General features: G+C 57.5%; 1 protein-coding gene across 1 annotated transcript; it reads left to right on the top strand.

Annotated features, from left to right (window-relative positions):
• The first annotated feature begins 12,835 nt into the window (after nt 1–12,835).
• On the top strand, nt 12,836–15,012 carry BHLHE23 (basic helix-loop-helix family member e23). The gene has a single exon (XM_004062508.5). The coding sequence runs from the start codon at nt 13,032–13,034 to the stop codon at nt 13,752–13,754; it is 723 nt and encodes a 240-aa protein (XP_004062556.3). The 5' UTR covers nt 12,836–13,031; the 3' UTR covers nt 13,755–15,012.
• Nucleotides 15,013–16,593: the final 1,581 nt, after the last annotated feature.

Below are 16,593 nucleotides of genomic sequence, written 5' to 3'. Positions count from 1 at the left end.
TGTGAAACGTCGTGAGCCGGGAGACAGACGACACGTTAGCACGTTTAAAGGACTGAAAGAAGAGAATACCTGTCAAGCTAAAACTCTACATCGGGAAAAATATCCTCACAAATGTAGGCAAATAAAGATTTTTTTCAACAAAAGGCCGAGAGAATTTATCACCAGCAGACGTGCAGTACAAGAAACATCAAAGTTATTCAGGCAGAAGGAAAATGACACCACCAGATGTGTCCACACAGACAAAGAAAGTGGCTAGACAGGGAAAATACGTGGATGATAAAAGTGCTGTTTTTCTGGCTGGGCGTGTTTGCTCACGCCTGTAATCCCAGCACTTTGGGAGGCCGAGGTGGGAGGATCACTTGAGCCCAGGAGTTCAGTTTAGGCTGGGCAACACGGTGAGAGCTGTCTCTTTAAAAAAAACATGCTGTTTTTATTACTTTTCAAATTTTGAAAGATAATCGCCTGTTAAAGCAAATGTATTCATAATACACTGTGGGGTTTATAACGTGGATTTAGTAAAACGTCTGACAACGATAGTACAAAGGGCAAGCAGGCGGGTGGGCGGGCGGCGAGCGGATCTTACGCTGTTATGAACACACGGTGCTCTTTAGAGCTACGCCTTGATGATCTGGAAGCACGTACCAGAAGCCTACCTACTGAAGAGGGTGGCCACTAAGACATAAGCCAAAGGGCCAGGTGCGGTGGCTCACGCCTGTAAACCCAGCACTTTGGGAGGCCGAGGCAGGCAGATCACCTGAGGTCGGGAGTTTGAGACCAGCCTGGCCAACATGGCAAAGCGCCGTCTCTACTAAAAATACAAAAATTAGCTGGGTGTGGTGGCTCATGCCTGTAATCCCAGCTACTCGGGAGGCTGAGGCAGGAGAATTGCTTTAACCCAGAAGGCAGAGGTTGCAGTGAGCCAAGATTGCACCACTGCACTCCAGCCTGAGTGACAGAGCAAGACTGTGAAAAGAAAAAGAAACAAAGAGACAAAGAAAGAAAGAGAAAGAAAGGAAGGAAGGAAGGAAGGAAGGGAGTATCAAACAAGCGGGTAGTGACAGTAAGCACAGAGTCATGTGAAAGGTCCGTTAGTCCCAAACGATACAAGAGAAGAGGCAGCAAGAACAGGTGGGACAAATAGGAAAATCTCACAAACTTTGTGGAAAAGCCGCATTCTGAAACCACAAGCCATTGAAGAGAAAAATTCAAGACCTAAATAAATGGCAAGATCCTTGTTCCCAGATGGGACGACACGGCATCATTGCGACAGTGATGCCAGCACACCCCACATCGGGCTCCGCCTTATCCGGGAGGAACCCTTGCCGAGCACGGCCAGGGCACACGCACCAACTCCGCAAACGCCGAAAGGAGACAGTGAGACTCTGCAGGTCAGAGCTGGGGACTGCAGCTGACAGCAGGGCCACCACATGGCAGCACCCAGTCCCCAGCCCTGAGTCTCGCAGGCCGTGAGGGCCCCGGTGGAGCCCATGCCCCAGGGCTCAGCTGCTTCCACATCAACACCGCAGAGCTGCGCTCTCAGCAGCAGGCGTCGGCCACCACCTGTGCACTCCCTGCTCAGCCCAGAGGACCTCTCGGGCAGCTCAGACGGACCCTTGACCCTCTAGGGCTGGGCATCTCATGGTCACAGTGGTGGCCCTGAAGGACGGCCTCCTGCCTGCTGTCTCTGCGGGGGGCACTCCAGTCCGGGGCCACTGTGTGGATCCGGGGCATGGCCTGCCTGTGGACATCACGCCCTGGTGCAGTGTCAGGTGACTGCACCACGGACCGTGTGCTATGGCGGCAGGGCTCGGTTAGAAGTTCCGAGTGCTGTGGCCAGGGCTAAGGGCCACAGAGAGTGAACCTGGGCTCAGGGGCCCTCAGAGCCTTCCCACCTCCACTGGCCAGAGGGGGAAAGGGTCAGCCCGCAGAGGGTGAGGACACAGGCGGTCGGAGGGGGGCCAGGGTCCGTGGGTACATCTGCTGTGGTCCCAGCAGCGGGGATGCACAGGTGAGTACCCGGCCTGACCTCATTCACCTAAACACACGGCAGGAGGCAGGCGCCATGACTGCACCTCGGTTTACTCACTGTGGGGCAAGGAGAGAGTTAGGGGTCCAGGTTGGGACACAAAATCCAGGCCTTGACCTCTGTCCTGGGGGCTGGTCCCCTGTGCCTGATGTGGCCTTGTGGGCACAGACCCCCCAGCCCTGCCACTGTGGAGCCCAGCCCTGCACCAGCCCTGCCACCATGGAGCCCAGGCCCCCTCTGCAAGTCCTGCCACTGTGAAGCCCAGCACTGCCCCCACAAGCCCTGCCAACATGGAGCCCAGCCCTGCACCAGCAGGCCACCACATGAACCACACTCCAGTCCCTCCCCGTCCTCTCTCACCATGGGAGGCCCCTCTGCCGCCCACTGAGGGCTCTCCTGAGGCAGGGCTGCCGGCCTGGGGGATGGGACAGGCCCACTCCATCACCGCCAGGCACCACCTCCTTCTTCAGGCCTGCCCTGCACAGCCCAGCACTGGCACCCTCCTGGCTGCCTCCCGGCTGCTTCAGGGACCCCAGCACCCGTTGATGTGGCCCCAGAGTGGCCAAAGACACACTTGGCCGCTGCACCCCTGCTCCCCCAAAAGCCTCGCCCAGACTTGGCCACTGAGATGCAAACCTGGGGCCTTTGCTGCCTCCCGGCGGCCAGAAGAAGAAACGCCCAGGTCAGCCACCCCGACCAGCCTGCAGAGCCCTGGAGACACTGGTCACACCATCTGGGGAGGCCCTGGACCCCAGCCTGTCCCCAGACAGCACCGAGGGGCTGGGCAGAGCTAGTCAGACCATCTCCCCAGGCCTCCCCTCCTCCTTCCCAGACTGAGCCCCCACTCATGTCCCCATAAGGTGCCCAGCAGGGGCTCAGGACAGCATGGCCCCAGCAAGGGCTCAGCAGGTGCCAGGCTGCCCTATGCCCCTCCAGTCCACTCAGGGCACCTGGAAAGAACACAGGTGGACAAGGATGAGGACAAGGAAGCGCAGCCACAGCGTGGGGGTGGCGGGGCCTTAGAAACAGAGCAAGGGAATTGGGGACTTTGTCGAGTGTGCTGACGTCAGCGTCTGCACATGGTGAAGGCAGGGAGGCCGAGCGATGATATTCAGGAGGCGGAGTGCACTGAGTGCATTTCATCTGGAGGCTTTCAACTAACACTGGGTTTATCAGACGTGACCCTGGCATGATCCAGGAGGCCCTGTACAGGGGAGCGAGTGCAGAAATGGGGAGTCCCACAGGGCAGTGTCTCAGTCACCTGCTGCCTGGAGCAAACCACCCTAGAGCTTGGTGGCTTAAAACAACCCCCACTTTACAGTCACAACTCTGGGTACAGGACTGGAGAAGGGTCGGGGTAGCCGTGTCGGCTTCATGAGGTGTGGCTGGGTCGACCTCGTGGCTGCATCCCGTGGGGCTGGGCTGGGTTGCAAGGTCCAAGCAGGGTCACTAATACACAGGGGACCTTGGGTGGGCCATGGGCTGGGCACACCCTCCACGTGGCCTCTCTCCATGCTGCAGGAGAAGCTGGACTGGAGGTGCCGGGCAGTGAGCGAGCAGAAGCCGAGGCCACCACACCCAGAAAGGATGTGACGCCTCTGCTGCATCTGTCATGGCCACGGGGGTCCCAGCAGCCCAGACGCAGGGGTGGAGCAGCCCAGCACTGGGTGAGAGGAGCTGCAGGCCTGGGCGGGGTGGGGGGAGGTGGAGGCTGGAGAGGCAGGGAGAGGCAGGGAGAAGCAGGGAGCCCTGTGCAGATGGGACCTGTGATGGGGCTGACTAGGCAGGGGTGGGGGAGGTGGAGACAGGGAAAGGCAGGGAGCCCTGTGCAGATGAGACCTGTGATGGGGCTGACTCTGGGTGTCGGGAAGGTGGAGCACGGGGATTTCAAATGCACTGGATGAGCGTGAGCGAAGGCACTCAGAGTGGCGGCGGGGCTCTCGCTTGAGCAGCAGGAAGGAAGATGGGGCTGCCCCAGCGCGCCAGGGATGTGGGGAGGCCCAGCTGCCCCGAGGGCAGTGAGTGGGAGCCTAGGAAAGCCCAGGACCCGGGGACAGAGCCAGGCCCGACCCCACCCCAGGTGAAACAGCCTGGTTCACAGCTGGGACCCCAGAGGCACACCCGTCCCCCAAATAGCAAGGAGCCAGGCAAAATCTCAGGTCCCCTCTCCCACACCACCCACCAGTGGAGACATGAGGCTGCCTCAGGAGCCCATGTGGCATTTCTGTGCATGTCTGTTGCCACACAGCCAGGGGCACCCTGCCCAGAAAAGCCTGGCGTGGTCCCGCGTCCTCAGGCGGTGAGGAGGGGCCACCTGCAGCTGCCTCATCTCATCCCCAGCCTCTCTAGAGCACTCTACATCCAGCCCCGTAGTCAAGACCCTAGAAGCTCACCCAGATCTCCACACACAGAAACCCACCAGGCCGTTCACTGAGCATGGCCGAGCACAGGGAGGTGACGTGGGGCTGGACACCTCATCTGACTCCCCCAACGGGATGCCTCCTGTCTTCAATGAGGGCCGGGTGTGTCCCCGGGCCCAGGGCCCACAGCAGCAGCTGCCAGGCCACGTCTCTCATGGAAGACACCCTCTCTGGGCATGGGCATCAGCTTTGAAAAGACAGACCCCACTCGCCTGCAGTGCAGCGTCCACAGACTGCCTGGTGGGATTTCCCATCCGGGACCTCAGAGGCTGTGAGCTCGGGCGGCAGGAGGCAGATGGGGCCATTCGCAGTCTAGTCTTTGCTGATGACAGGGGAGGGGCCGAGGCAGGACTCTGAGAGGGAGAGGCGTGACCTGACCCTGCCTGAGGAGGACCTCACAGCTGCTGTGTGAAAGGGAGGGTCTGGGGATGATGGGAGGGCAGAAGCCATTAGAAGGCTGCTGTGCTGACCGAGCGCAGGCGGGAAGAGGTGCGGAGCGGCCGCATTCCAGATGAATGCGGGAGGGAGAACCAACAGGATGTGAGCTGCGAGGAAGCATGATTTGCCATCAACAGAATCTGGGGGTGTGGGTGGGCGGGTCTGGGGGAGACCGCAGTTCCATCTGGAACGCGCTGCATCGGAGGCGGCCCTCACACATCTGACATCCTGCGCCCCGCTGGATCCGTGAGTCTGGAGTTCAGCACTGGGGTCTGGGTAGGCTGTGGGAAGGGTATTGGATGAGATCCCCGAGGGGGTGGACACAGCTAGAAAAAAGGCCAAAGGACTGAATCCCAAGCCCTCCAGAATGAAAATGTCGGGGAAAAGAAGAACGGGCAAAGGGGGGCTGAGGATGAGTCACCAGGAGGTCACTCTAAGTATTAGCTGAAATAGTGATGATTTTACAAGGGGGAGGAAGGTCTATTGCATGAACTCTAAACTGGTCACCGCAGAATCAATGTTGTTCAAGACTGAAAACAACCATCAGACTTCCAGTTTCTGGTCATGAGGGACTAGTTAATCTGGACCCATCACTTTTCTGAGGGTGACTACAAAAGCTGAGCAAAATGTTAAAAATATTTACTTGGAATGCAAACAAACAAAATCCCGGAAAGACAAAGACCCAGAGTGAAAAAAGCCTTCGGGATGCTCACTTTTCCCCCAAAGCATTTGCTGCTTCAGATAGCTCACAGCCCAGTGAGGAGTGAGAGATTCAGCCCGCCTGAGAATGGGGAGTTGGCGAACATCCCCCCGACCCCACCACTTTGAGTTGGGACAACAAATAACCGCACCCTAGACATAGGGGTGGAGAGAAGGAGACCGGCTCTTGCAGCAACTCAGGGCCTTTTGCACCACTGCCAGGGTAGGAAAACCTAAACTGTAATCATCTTGAAATGATTTCAATCCCTGAAACTAGAGTAAGATGATCCAGGACCCCTAGTGCCCCCATGTCTCGCAGATGCAAACATAAACCCTCTCTGGAGGAAAATAAAATAGACCTCAAGTGATTTCTACAAAATAATTTTACAAATACAATGTTCAGTCCACAATAAAAATTCTAGACAATTGAAAAAACAAATCAGCAAGAATGAAAGCAGCAGAGACCATAGGCAGCAGATCTACCAGTCCAGACACTGGAGTCGCGAGACAGAGACAGGAACAAAACTGTGCTTACAGCATTTGCAGAAATAGAGGTGGAATTTAGAATTTCAGCAAAAAAAAAAAAAACCTAGAAAAACCAAATGAAAATTCTAGCACTGAAAAATAAAATCACTTAAATTATAAACTTAGTGGCTTTAATAGCAAATTCAGCTGAAGAGAGAATTAGTGAAGTGGAAAATAGGTCAGTAGAAAATATTCAGAATGAAGTATGGATAATACAAATGGAAAATACAGGTGACAGGTTAAGATACACAAAGGATTCAGGAAGAAGGACCAATATATTTGTAACTGGATCCCAGAGAGGAGATGAGAGAACATGAGGTTGAAGCAATACTCCAGAGTTAATAGCCAGGAAATTTCTAAAAGTAATCAAAATCATCAAATCACAAATTCAAGAACCCCACAAACCCAAAAAGGATAAATGAAATGAATCAATTTCTAGTCCACTGTGTGAGAAGCTTGGAAACAATCAATCTTTTCACAAGAACAAAACGTGAGCAAACTGAAAGTCAATAATAAATAATATTTCTTATATTCAACAGATGATGAGGTCACAGGGCAAACCACTGCCCAAAAAAGTTGTAGAGACGACAGACAGATGCAGAGAATCCCAATTCTGCAGAGCAGACACCTCCCTGGGAACCACTGCCAGGTTGGGAAAACCTAAACTGTCACTGGCAGATTGCTGGAGGCTGTGTGGCCAAGCTTGACAGTTAAAAACTCCAGGGCCCAGTCTTAGGGTGGAGGCCACACTTCTGTGAGTTTTACCTGCACAAACTCTACCAGATCCCCCAGGTAAATACCAGAGAAAAATCCCCTTGTGCTTTGGACAAGGGGAGGGGAGAAGTAGCACTTTCGAAATATGCCAGAGCATTCTGTTCTTCCTCTGCCCTCGAGAGAAACTATTTTTAACGTACCAGAGTTTAATCAGAGTCTAACCAACCTGGAGGAAGGGAAGTATCAACTCCAGCTCCCTCCAGTCTTTTATGTTGGGAAGGGAAACACACAGCCCGATTCTCTATCCCTCTTGTCTCATTTAAGAAGGAAAAACAGGATGGGCATGGTGGTTCACACCTGTAATCCCAGCACTTTGGAAGGCTGAGGCGGGTGGATCATCTGAGGTCAGGAGTTCAAGACCAGCCTGACCAACATGGAGAAACCCCGTCTCTACTAAAAATACAAAATTAGCTAGGCATGGTGGTGTGCGCCTGTAATCCCAGCTACTCAAGAGGCTGAGGCAGGAGAATCACTTGAACCCAGAAGGTGGAGGTTGCAGTGAGCCAAGATCATGCCACTGCACTCCAGCCTGGGCTACAGAGCAAGACTCCATCTCAAAAAAACAAAAAACAAAAAACAAAAAAAGTGTCCAACTGAAGAAAGTGTTGAGTGAGCTTGTCATGCATTCCTACACAAAGAGTACAACCGCAACATATTCTACAATAGCAAAGCAAAATAAGTAAAATCATTCCAAGTAAACTAACTAAACAGAAAGGCTTTCCAAGAACTGGGCAGCTGTTGGAACCAAGCCAATAGAGGACTGACTGACAGCTCATCAATGGCAGAGACGTGAGCATCTGAAGCTCTCCTAGCCTGGGTAATGGTCTGGAACGTAAAATCCCCACAGACTTAGGTTGGCCGGTTGACTATGCCAGGGCAACCCACAGGTGGAGGAAAGTGGCAATTCTCCACATACCCAACCGTTTATGTGATTATGTAGACAGGCTAAAGTCCGTGCCTACTCAGTAAATAAATCACTCTGTGCATGATTCCAACTTGTGCCTAAAAGTAGAATGCCAATCCAGGTATTTATGCCACCCATCCCTCTCATTTCTTAGGGACAGGAATCAGAGGTCACTGACTGGCTCACAGGAATAAACGGGATCAGTCTCTTGTGTTCCGTTGGCCTGTGGGGCTTTATAAGAGACAGGTTTAATTTGAGATAAGTGGACCCAGCTGTTTTATAAGTGGACCCAGAAGTTTAACTGTAGTTGGGGAACTAAGGAGAACTCGATAGAGTCCCCTCCACTTGGGGGGAAAGTTGACCTGCTGAGGATCCTTCCTTCCAAGTTTGTAATAGGACCCAGTCTCCCGGCTGGGTTGGAACCAGATCGTCTTCCTCAGTGGGGGAAGGGAGTCTTTGATTTCCATAGTCAAGGAGTGCGTTTTGCACTTGTCCTAAGTTGATCACATAATTCTGTAGCTTGAAAGTATCTATGTCTATTAGGAGGTCTGTACTTAAGAAAGGCCTTCTATACATTATTTCAAAAGGGCTGAGATGCAGATTTCCCTTAGGGGCCATTCGAACCCATAATAAGGCTACAGGTAATAAAGACCTCCAGGTTTCTGATGTCTCTTGGCATAGTTTAGCAAGAGTCCTTTTTAGAGTTTGATTAGCTCTTTCTACTTTCCCCAAAGACTGTGGCCTCCATGCCGAGTCAAGGCGGTACTGAATTCCTAGGGCTGAAGATGTGTTTTGGGTAACTGTCGCTGTGAATGGTGAGCCATTATCACTCTGTAAACTCTTAGGCAGCCCAACTCTAGGAATTATTTCCTTTAGTAGGAGTTTAGAAACCTCAATTGCCTTTTCAAACCGGGCAGTAGCGCACGCCTGTAATCCCAGCACTTTGGGAGGCCGAGGCGGGTGGATCACGAGGTCAGGAGATCGAGACCATCCTGGCTAACACGGTGAAACCCCGTCTCTAATAAAAATACAAAAAATTAGCTGGGCGTGGTGGTGGGCGCCTGTAGTCCCAGCTACTCGGGAGGCTGAGGCAGGAGAATGGCGGGAACCCTGGAGGTGGAGCTTGCAGTGAGCCGAGATCGCACCACTGCACTCCAGCCTGGGCAACAGAGCGAGACTCCGTCTCAAAAAAAAAAAAAAAAGAAAAGAAAAGAAAAAAACCCCACATAAAATAGTAAGTGTTTGCAAGAATACGAAGAGATTGGAGCCCTTGTCCGTTGCTGTTGGAATGTACAATGGTGCAGCTGCTGTGGGAAGCAGCGTGTGGGAACCTCTGAAGACCACGTGAGAACTCCCTGAAAGAACTGAAAGCAGGGGCTGAGCAGGTGCGCTCATCGCTCCCACTGGCCAAACGCTGGAAATAAACAAGATGGACGTGAACGTGCGGAGACCGCATGAGGTCATTTTCTGAGGTACTTGGAGCAGTCAAATGCAGAGGTGGGCGGCGGAGTCGTGGTTTCCAGCGGGTGGGGGAGGAGGGGAGCAGGGGTTACTGGGGACAGAGTTTCAGTTTGGGAAGATACAAACATTCTGGAGTTGGATGGGGGCGTCGGCTGCACAACACCACGGTTGTGTACAATGCCCCTGGGCTGTGCACCTGAAAATGGTCACAACGATCAACTTCATGTGATACACATTTTGACAGAGCACATATACACACGAAAGAAAAGGTGGAGTCTTCAAATCCCAGGGCCTGGGCGTTGTCCCTAAAAGCCAAACAGTGTGGGTCCCAGGGTTGGGGCAGGGGCCTCCGGTAGGATTTCTTTCCTCCTCCCTGTTTTGATCTCTAGAAGACCCTATACGTCCTGTGGAAGGGGAGCATTGAGGAGGCGCCGTCTCTGGGAGAGGCAGGGTGGGTTGTTCCAGTTACTAGCACCATGCCCTGCAGGCAAGAAGCTGGCTGGCCCAAGACCACCCAGCGGGGGCTCCCTTCCGCTCCCCCCACCCAGCCTGACCTCCTGGTGCGCCCACTGTGCCCCACCAGACCTCCCTTCCCCAATCCCAGCAGCATGGACAGCAGTGACGCCCACAGGGTGCTCACTCGGGCCACAGCACACCCCGGTCTTTGGGCACCCCCAGGGCCAGGGAGCAGTGGGAGCCAGGGGCCGCTGCAGGGACGGCTGCCGGCCACAGGTGCTGTCTCCTGGGAGGGCGGGGGAACCACCGGTTCAGAACAGCCCGGGACAAGTGAGTCCGCAGTTACAGACCCACTCCACGGGGCCGTCGCTAGACCACACGTGTTGTGGACAGACCCCACTTTACAGATGTGGAAACTGAGGCCAGAAGGGCTGAGCAGCTGGCCTTGTAAACGCCTCCGCCGCGCGGAGCCGCTTCGCAGCCTCCACAGCCTCTGCCCAGAGGAGGTTCGAGAAGCTGGCCAAGGTGCGGGGCTGCTTCATCGGCTGGGACCCCCGCTCAGCCCTCAACCCCCCAGGCTCACCTGCTGCTGTGCAAACTGGCAGCGTCCAACCCCAGCTCGGAGGGGCACTCCATGGCGGAGACGGCAGGTTCCTCCAGCTCCCCCATCATGTGGGCGCCTGTGAAACAGCCCCCAGCGTCCACCTGCGCAGAATCCGGGAGGGCCTGGGAACCCGCAGTTTCACCCCTCCCGGGCCCGCTGAGAAACACGGGTTCTGAGCCTCTGGGTGCAACTCCCAGAGAGCCAGCAGGTGGCAGCGTCGCACCGAAAACGCCGCCTCTGAAGCTGGCGGGGCTGAAGCCCGGAATGTGTGGCTGGTCCCGCAGGGGCCGCAGCAGGGGCCTCACCGGGTGCTGTTTCGTGCGCCTCACCCCTTACCCCCTGCCCATCCCTGCCTCCAACCCTCTGAGCCAAGGTCGATCGAGTCTACTGAAGATTAACTGGGCCTGGGAACTGGCCCAGAGCCCTGGCTCCCTGCTGGGGAGTTCGGACCTCCCAAAGCCCCGGCCCAGCCCCAACCCCAGCCCCATGGCGTCAGCGTCTCTGGCTTTAATGAGGACCCTGCTCCAGCCGACGCTTTGAAAGCCACTCTCACCCACACTCGTGATGTCAATTACCGCGTACCCCTCAGAGGCCTCCCCACCAGCGCTGGCTGCACCTCCCCTCGGGGGCCTCCTACATTCTCCAGCTCCATAGCTTCCCCTCCTGGTCAACCCCATCCTCCTGCTCCCCCAGCTCCGGGGACCTGTGGAGCCACCTTCCCCATGGCCCCCACCAGCCCTGCAGTTCAGGCCCAGGAGGAGGCCCCGCAGCCCCGGACCGCACCGGCAGCAGTGCCAGAGTGGCTCTCCGAATGGCCATGGCGCCTTTCTTCCCATAAAGACCAAACTCCCCGCGTGATTCAAACTGTCCCACAAGCCTGGTCCCGCCCCTCTATCTCCCGGCCCCACCCGGGCCCCTCACTGCCCTTCCCTGTGCCAGGGCTCCTCCGGCCACCTGAATGCTCCCCCGACCCCGGCCCGTGGCCACAATGACACCCACTCACCCTTCAGACCCAGGCCCAAACACAGCGGCCTCCTCCACACCAGGTATCCCCAATTCCCGGTCTATGCATCAGCCCCGAAGGCGGGGTGGGGCCCCAGGACAGCGTCTCAGACAGACGCTTCCATCCTCGGGGCCCCTGCGCTCCTGGCGGGCGTGTGCTGGGGGTGAGGCCGGTGCTGCAGGACGCGCAGCCAGACAGGCCGCCAGCCCGGCAGAGGCTGCCTCAGGCCCATTCCCCGCCGCCAGGACAAAGGCCTGAGTTTCCCACGGAGACTTATCCATGCATCTGTCTCCTCACACCCCGCACCTGGCAGGGAACCACCGGACAGGCCGGTCACTGCTGCGTTCCCAGAACCTTCCAGACAGCACATCCGCCCCACACACGTGCAGCTCCCACTCCCCTCCCGGGGCTGCGCACACAGCCCCATCGCTGTGGCTCCTCCTGGGGCGGAGCCTGGAGAACAGAGAGGGTATGCGGCCCTACCCAGGTCACACAGAAGGGCCCGACAGGCCGCTCCACCTCGTGCCATAGGCCTGGGTGGCCCAGTCTCCTACCCAAGCGAGGACCGGAGAAGCCACTATCCCTCAGCACACTCTAGCCTCAGCACTCGGCCGGGCCTCCAGGCAGGTTCCCACCTGGGAGAAGCGCTGGGGTCCTGGCCTTCATGCGGGGTTGTTCTGGCCTTCATGCGGGGTTGGAAGAGGACTAAAGAGGCGAATCCGAGGCTGGCCACATTCCCATCCAGTGTGGCTGGACCCCAGGGGTTCGGAGTCTCCGGGAAAGCCCACCAAGCCTCACGCGTTTCGCTGATAGATGCCCAGGAAGCGGCTGGCAGGGAAGAGGCCGTCCTGCAGCTCACAGAGCTCCCCTCCCACCCCCGGGGAGCCCCAGGCCGCGCTGCCTTCCACCTTCCCGCCCTCCCCGGCCTGCAACGCTCGTGGCGTTTTTCAACAGGTTCTAGAAACTCCCTCTCACTCTGCCCCTCAAGCCTGGCCACAGGGCGCCCCGAGGAGGGAGTGTGCGGGCTCCGGGTACACGCTGCGCCGCGGCTGCACCAGAGCGCCCACGACCCTGACCCCGACCCGAAGCGGCCCCTCAGCGGGACAGGGTGTTGGCGCTGGTGCTGCTGCTATTGCGGCGCGCCCCCCCGCTCTGGCCCCTGCGTGTCGCCAGGGACTCTTGCGCTAGGGTCAGACTCAAAGACGGACCGAGGCGGGTGCCCACCTGGGACGCGTGCGTTTGGTGGCGGAATCCCCGGGGCGGCCGGAGGCGGCGGCCAGGGAGTCGAGAAGCAAGTATTAGCGCTCCAGGACCGCGCGCGCCGGACCGCGCCGCCCCGCGCCGGACCGCGCCGCCCCGCGCCGCCCCTCGGTCCAGAGCCCCCACCCCCGGCCTGTGAGCCTGCGGCGCTGGTGGAGCCCGGCTCCAGAAAGAGGAGCTCACCCGGTCCCCCCTGATTGGACAGCAGCGAGGTCCCACCGGGCGCCTCCGCGGCTTAAAACCTAAGCGGGGGCGAGGGGGAGGTAGAGCCCGCCCCCTGCGCGTCGCGGCTGGGAGGGAGAGGAGGTGGGAGAGAAGGAAGAGGCGGAGGAGGCAGCGGGCGCCGAGGCTCTGGGACCCGCAGGCAAGCCAGACCGACGCGCAGAGCCGGGACCCTCATCGCAGCGGCAGCGGCAGCGGCAGCGGCGGGCTTGGGCCGGCCTCGGGGGCTGCTCACCCACATGAGCATCCGCCCACCCGGCGAGCCCCCGAGCCCAGGAGGCGCGGCCATGGCCGAGCTCAAGTCGCTGTCGGGGGACGCGTACCTGGCACTAAGCCACGGCTACGCGGCGGCGGCTGCGGGTCTCGCCTACGGGGCGGTGCGAGAACCCGAAGCGGCCCGCGGCTACGGCGCTCCGGGCCCGGGCGGCGACCTCCCCGCGGCGCCTGCACCTCGCGCCCCAGCTCAGGCGGCGGAGAGCAGCGGCGAACAGAGCGGTGACGAGGACGACGCCTTCGAGCAGCGGCGGCGGCGCGGGCCAGGGAGCGCGGCGGACCGGCGGCGGCGGCCGCGAGAGCAGCGGTCTCTGCGGCTCAGCATCAACGCGCGCGAGCGGCGGCGCATGCACGACCTAAACGACGCGCTGGACGGGCTGCGAGCCGTCATCCCCTACGCGCACAGCCCGTCGGTGCGCAAGCTCTCCAAGATCGCCACGCTGCTGCTCGCCAAGAACTATATCCTCATGCAGGCGCAGGCCCTGGACGAGATGCGGCGCCTGGTGGCCTTCCTCAACCAGGGCCAGGGCCTGGCCGCGCCCGTAACCGCCGCGCCCTTGACGCCCTTTGGCCAGGCCACTGTGTGCCCCTTCCCCGCAGGCGCCGCGCTGGGGCCCTGCCCTGACAAGTGCGCCGCCTTCTCCGGGACGCCCTCCGCGCTTTGCAAACACTGTCACGAGAAGCCGTGACCGCGCGGGCCCGCGCCCCTCCCGCACGCGTCCTCCAATCGCCCCCGTGACTGTCTCTCTGCCCGGACAGGAAAGGCCTGGAGAGACCCTGCAGACCAGGAGGAGGCGGCCCGACTTCGCTTCCAGCCTGTGCGCGGTAGACAGTTTAGCGCAGCGGGAAGCGCCAAGGCCGTCGGGGCGCGGTATTGAGCTCGAGAGCCGGACGCTGGACTCTGCGCCCGGGAACTCGCGGCACCCAGTGGGTATTGTCGGGACCCAGCAAGTCTAGGAACGGGGGTGGGTAGAGCATCCTTCGGGCACTGCCGTTCGCCCCCAAAAGAAGACCACCGCGGGGTCCCAGGGCCACGGCGAGGACGGGCACTGGTCAGATTCCGGACAGGCGGTCCTGGCCCCGGGCGCACGAAAGGTGGAGACGAAGAAAAGCCGGACTTACTGGCTCCTGATCCTCTCGCAGTGGGCCTCGCGCTCCCGCTCCAGCCGGCCCTTCGTGCTAAACTGCAGGGCGGTGCTCTGTTCCTGAGGACGCGCGTGGCCAGCACCTCCCACCTCGGTGACTCCGAGACTCCGCAGCCCTGCGGAGAGCCCACGATGGCCGTCTGCAGAGGAGCCGGACCGCGGGCGCAGGAAGACCCCGGGGAAGGCGTTTTCCAAGTAGGAGTTTGTTCTATTTATTTGGGAAGTGGACGCCGTCGCCGGCTGCCTCGAAGTCTGAGGAATTTGTCCCCTAAATGTCCCCTGGCCTCCCCCCCCCCCCCCGCCGCCATCCGCTGCCTGGGACGTCCGCGGGGTGGAGTTGGATGGAGACCGCTTTGCGGGCCCTCTGCCTCGGGGGGCTGCGTGGAGGAGGGTCCTCACAGCCCGCGCCCTACTTAACCCTGACGGTCAGGGGAGGGCCCCGTCTAGCCCTGGTGTCCAGCAAACCCCCTCCCCACCGATCCCCTCGCCCTTCCGAGGGAGGAGGCCGGGCTACGGGTGAGTAAGCTGCTGCGGGCCCCGTGCCCCGCCGGGTGTGAACGGAGATGCGCTGCGCAGTGCCCGTCCTGCGCAGCTCCCAGCTCTGCCACCATACGGGATCCAGGGAGCTGGGCAGGGTGCCCCCGGGGACCCATCTGTCCGCACCGGTTTGCGCCCCGCGGCCCCGCCGCAGTATCCGGCTTTATTAACCCAATTTCCTCGGCTGTCGGTAATGCCAAGGGGAGAGGGCCGCCGCCCTGCAACGCGCCTGTCTACAGCGTTTAACTTTGATTAATACATTCCACAGGGCCTTCTGTACTTGCAAAATGAAGTGTATGGTTAAGTCTTATTCATAAAGACATATGCCTAATACTGGTTTCTGCTAATTTCCACTTTTATTTCTTCATTGTCTTTTTTTTTTTCCCTAACAGACTAGTTTATCAGTTTTGCACATTCGAAAAGCTGAGTGCCAGACACCGTTTTTCCCCTTTTAGATAAAGTGGGAAAGCTGGAAACTCAAATGCCCTTCACTTCTAGGGTCATTTCAACGTGATCTTAAATAAATTACCTGCTTATCAGAATTTGAAACAGGGGTGTTTATTCTGGTTAAAATCAGAGACATTGGTACATGATTTATATTCAGAATAAAGCATTTTATTGCCATTTATTTTATAAAAATAATATGGTTAAATTTTAATATCAAGTGAAATAGTGTTCATTTGTAGCTGAATTCACAATAATTTCAATTTTCAGATACTTGTGTCCACTCGAAACCAGAGTCTGAAGAGTCTCTGAGATGCTAAAACTCATCCAAAAGCAACCACTTATTATAGCACATGTGGGAAATCATAAGGAAAAGGGCAGAGGAAAAAAATCTCTCTTTCTCTCTTTGGGTGGAGAATAAGTTTTTGAAAGAACCACTTCACTAATCAAAAATTCTTCCGATAACTTAATTTAAATAAAAATTCAAGTTACATTTAAACTTTTTTGTACATGACAAAGCTGTCTGTCTACTGTTCTACAAACGTCTGCATGCTTCTCACTTGGCCTGAGTGGAGTGTTTCGGAGAATTAGCTCGCCTTCTCTGCAGTGGCTGCTCGCGAAGCCACCTGGGCAATCACAGTGTCATCTGGCCTTTCTCAGATTTGCCCAAGGATCTTCTCATTCCAAGACAGCCCTCCACGGCCTGTGTGCCCACATCTGGCAAACAGCAAAGCAGAACCCACGCGGGTGCCTGTGCAAGCCCGTGGCTCCCGAGAAACGTGGGGGGCTGCTCGTCTTTTCTCTGACGGCTGTGCTCCTGCAGGTGTGTTGAGAATGGCTGGGGATCACCGGGAAAGAACTTCACCGTCACCACCCACCAGGAGCCACCCTTCCCCCAACACTCAGGGAGGAACCAAACACGAAAGAGCTTTGCTTCCAGCTGAGCTTTTCAAAACGCTCACTGTGTTGTTTTGTTTTGTTTTGTTTTTTAAGACAGAGTCTCGCTCCATCACGGAGGCTGGAGTGCAGTGGCACCATCTTGGCTTGGCTCACTGCAGCCTCTGCCTTCCGGATTTAAGCGATTTTTCTGCCTCAGCCTCCCTAGTAGGTGGGACTACAGATGTGCACCACCACGCCTGGCTAATTTTTGTATTTTTTTGTAGAGATGGGGCTTCATCATGTTGGCCAGGCTGGTCTTGAACTCCTGATCTCAAGTGATCTGCCTGCCTCGGCCTCCCAAGTGCTGGGATTATAGGCTGAGCCACCACGTCTGGCTAAGATGCTCACCTTTAGATTCCTTCTAGGTAGAGATGTGCAGGCTGTAGGAGGTGGGAGGCAGCGTCCCCAGAACCGAGGTGTTCACACCACCCCGTGACCAGTGTTGCTGTAGGGAGAGAACGTG

The sequence above is a fragment of the Gorilla gorilla genome, chromosome 21, assembly GCF_029281585.2.
Source record: "Gorilla gorilla gorilla isolate KB3781 chromosome 21, NHGRI_mGorGor1-v2.1_pri, whole genome shotgun sequence".
In the NCBI taxonomy this organism is placed as follows: Eukaryota; Metazoa; Chordata; class Mammalia; order Primates; family Hominidae; genus Gorilla; species Gorilla gorilla.
Note: the sequence above shows the minus strand (reverse complement) of the source record. Positions and strands in the feature narration are given on the sequence as shown.

Excerpts from the sequence above, each read along its gene's own strand:
- BHLHE23 (XM_004062508.5), top strand. The coding sequence starts at position 13,032 with ATGAGCATCCGCCCACCCGGCGAGCCCCCGAGCCCAGGAGGCGCGGCC.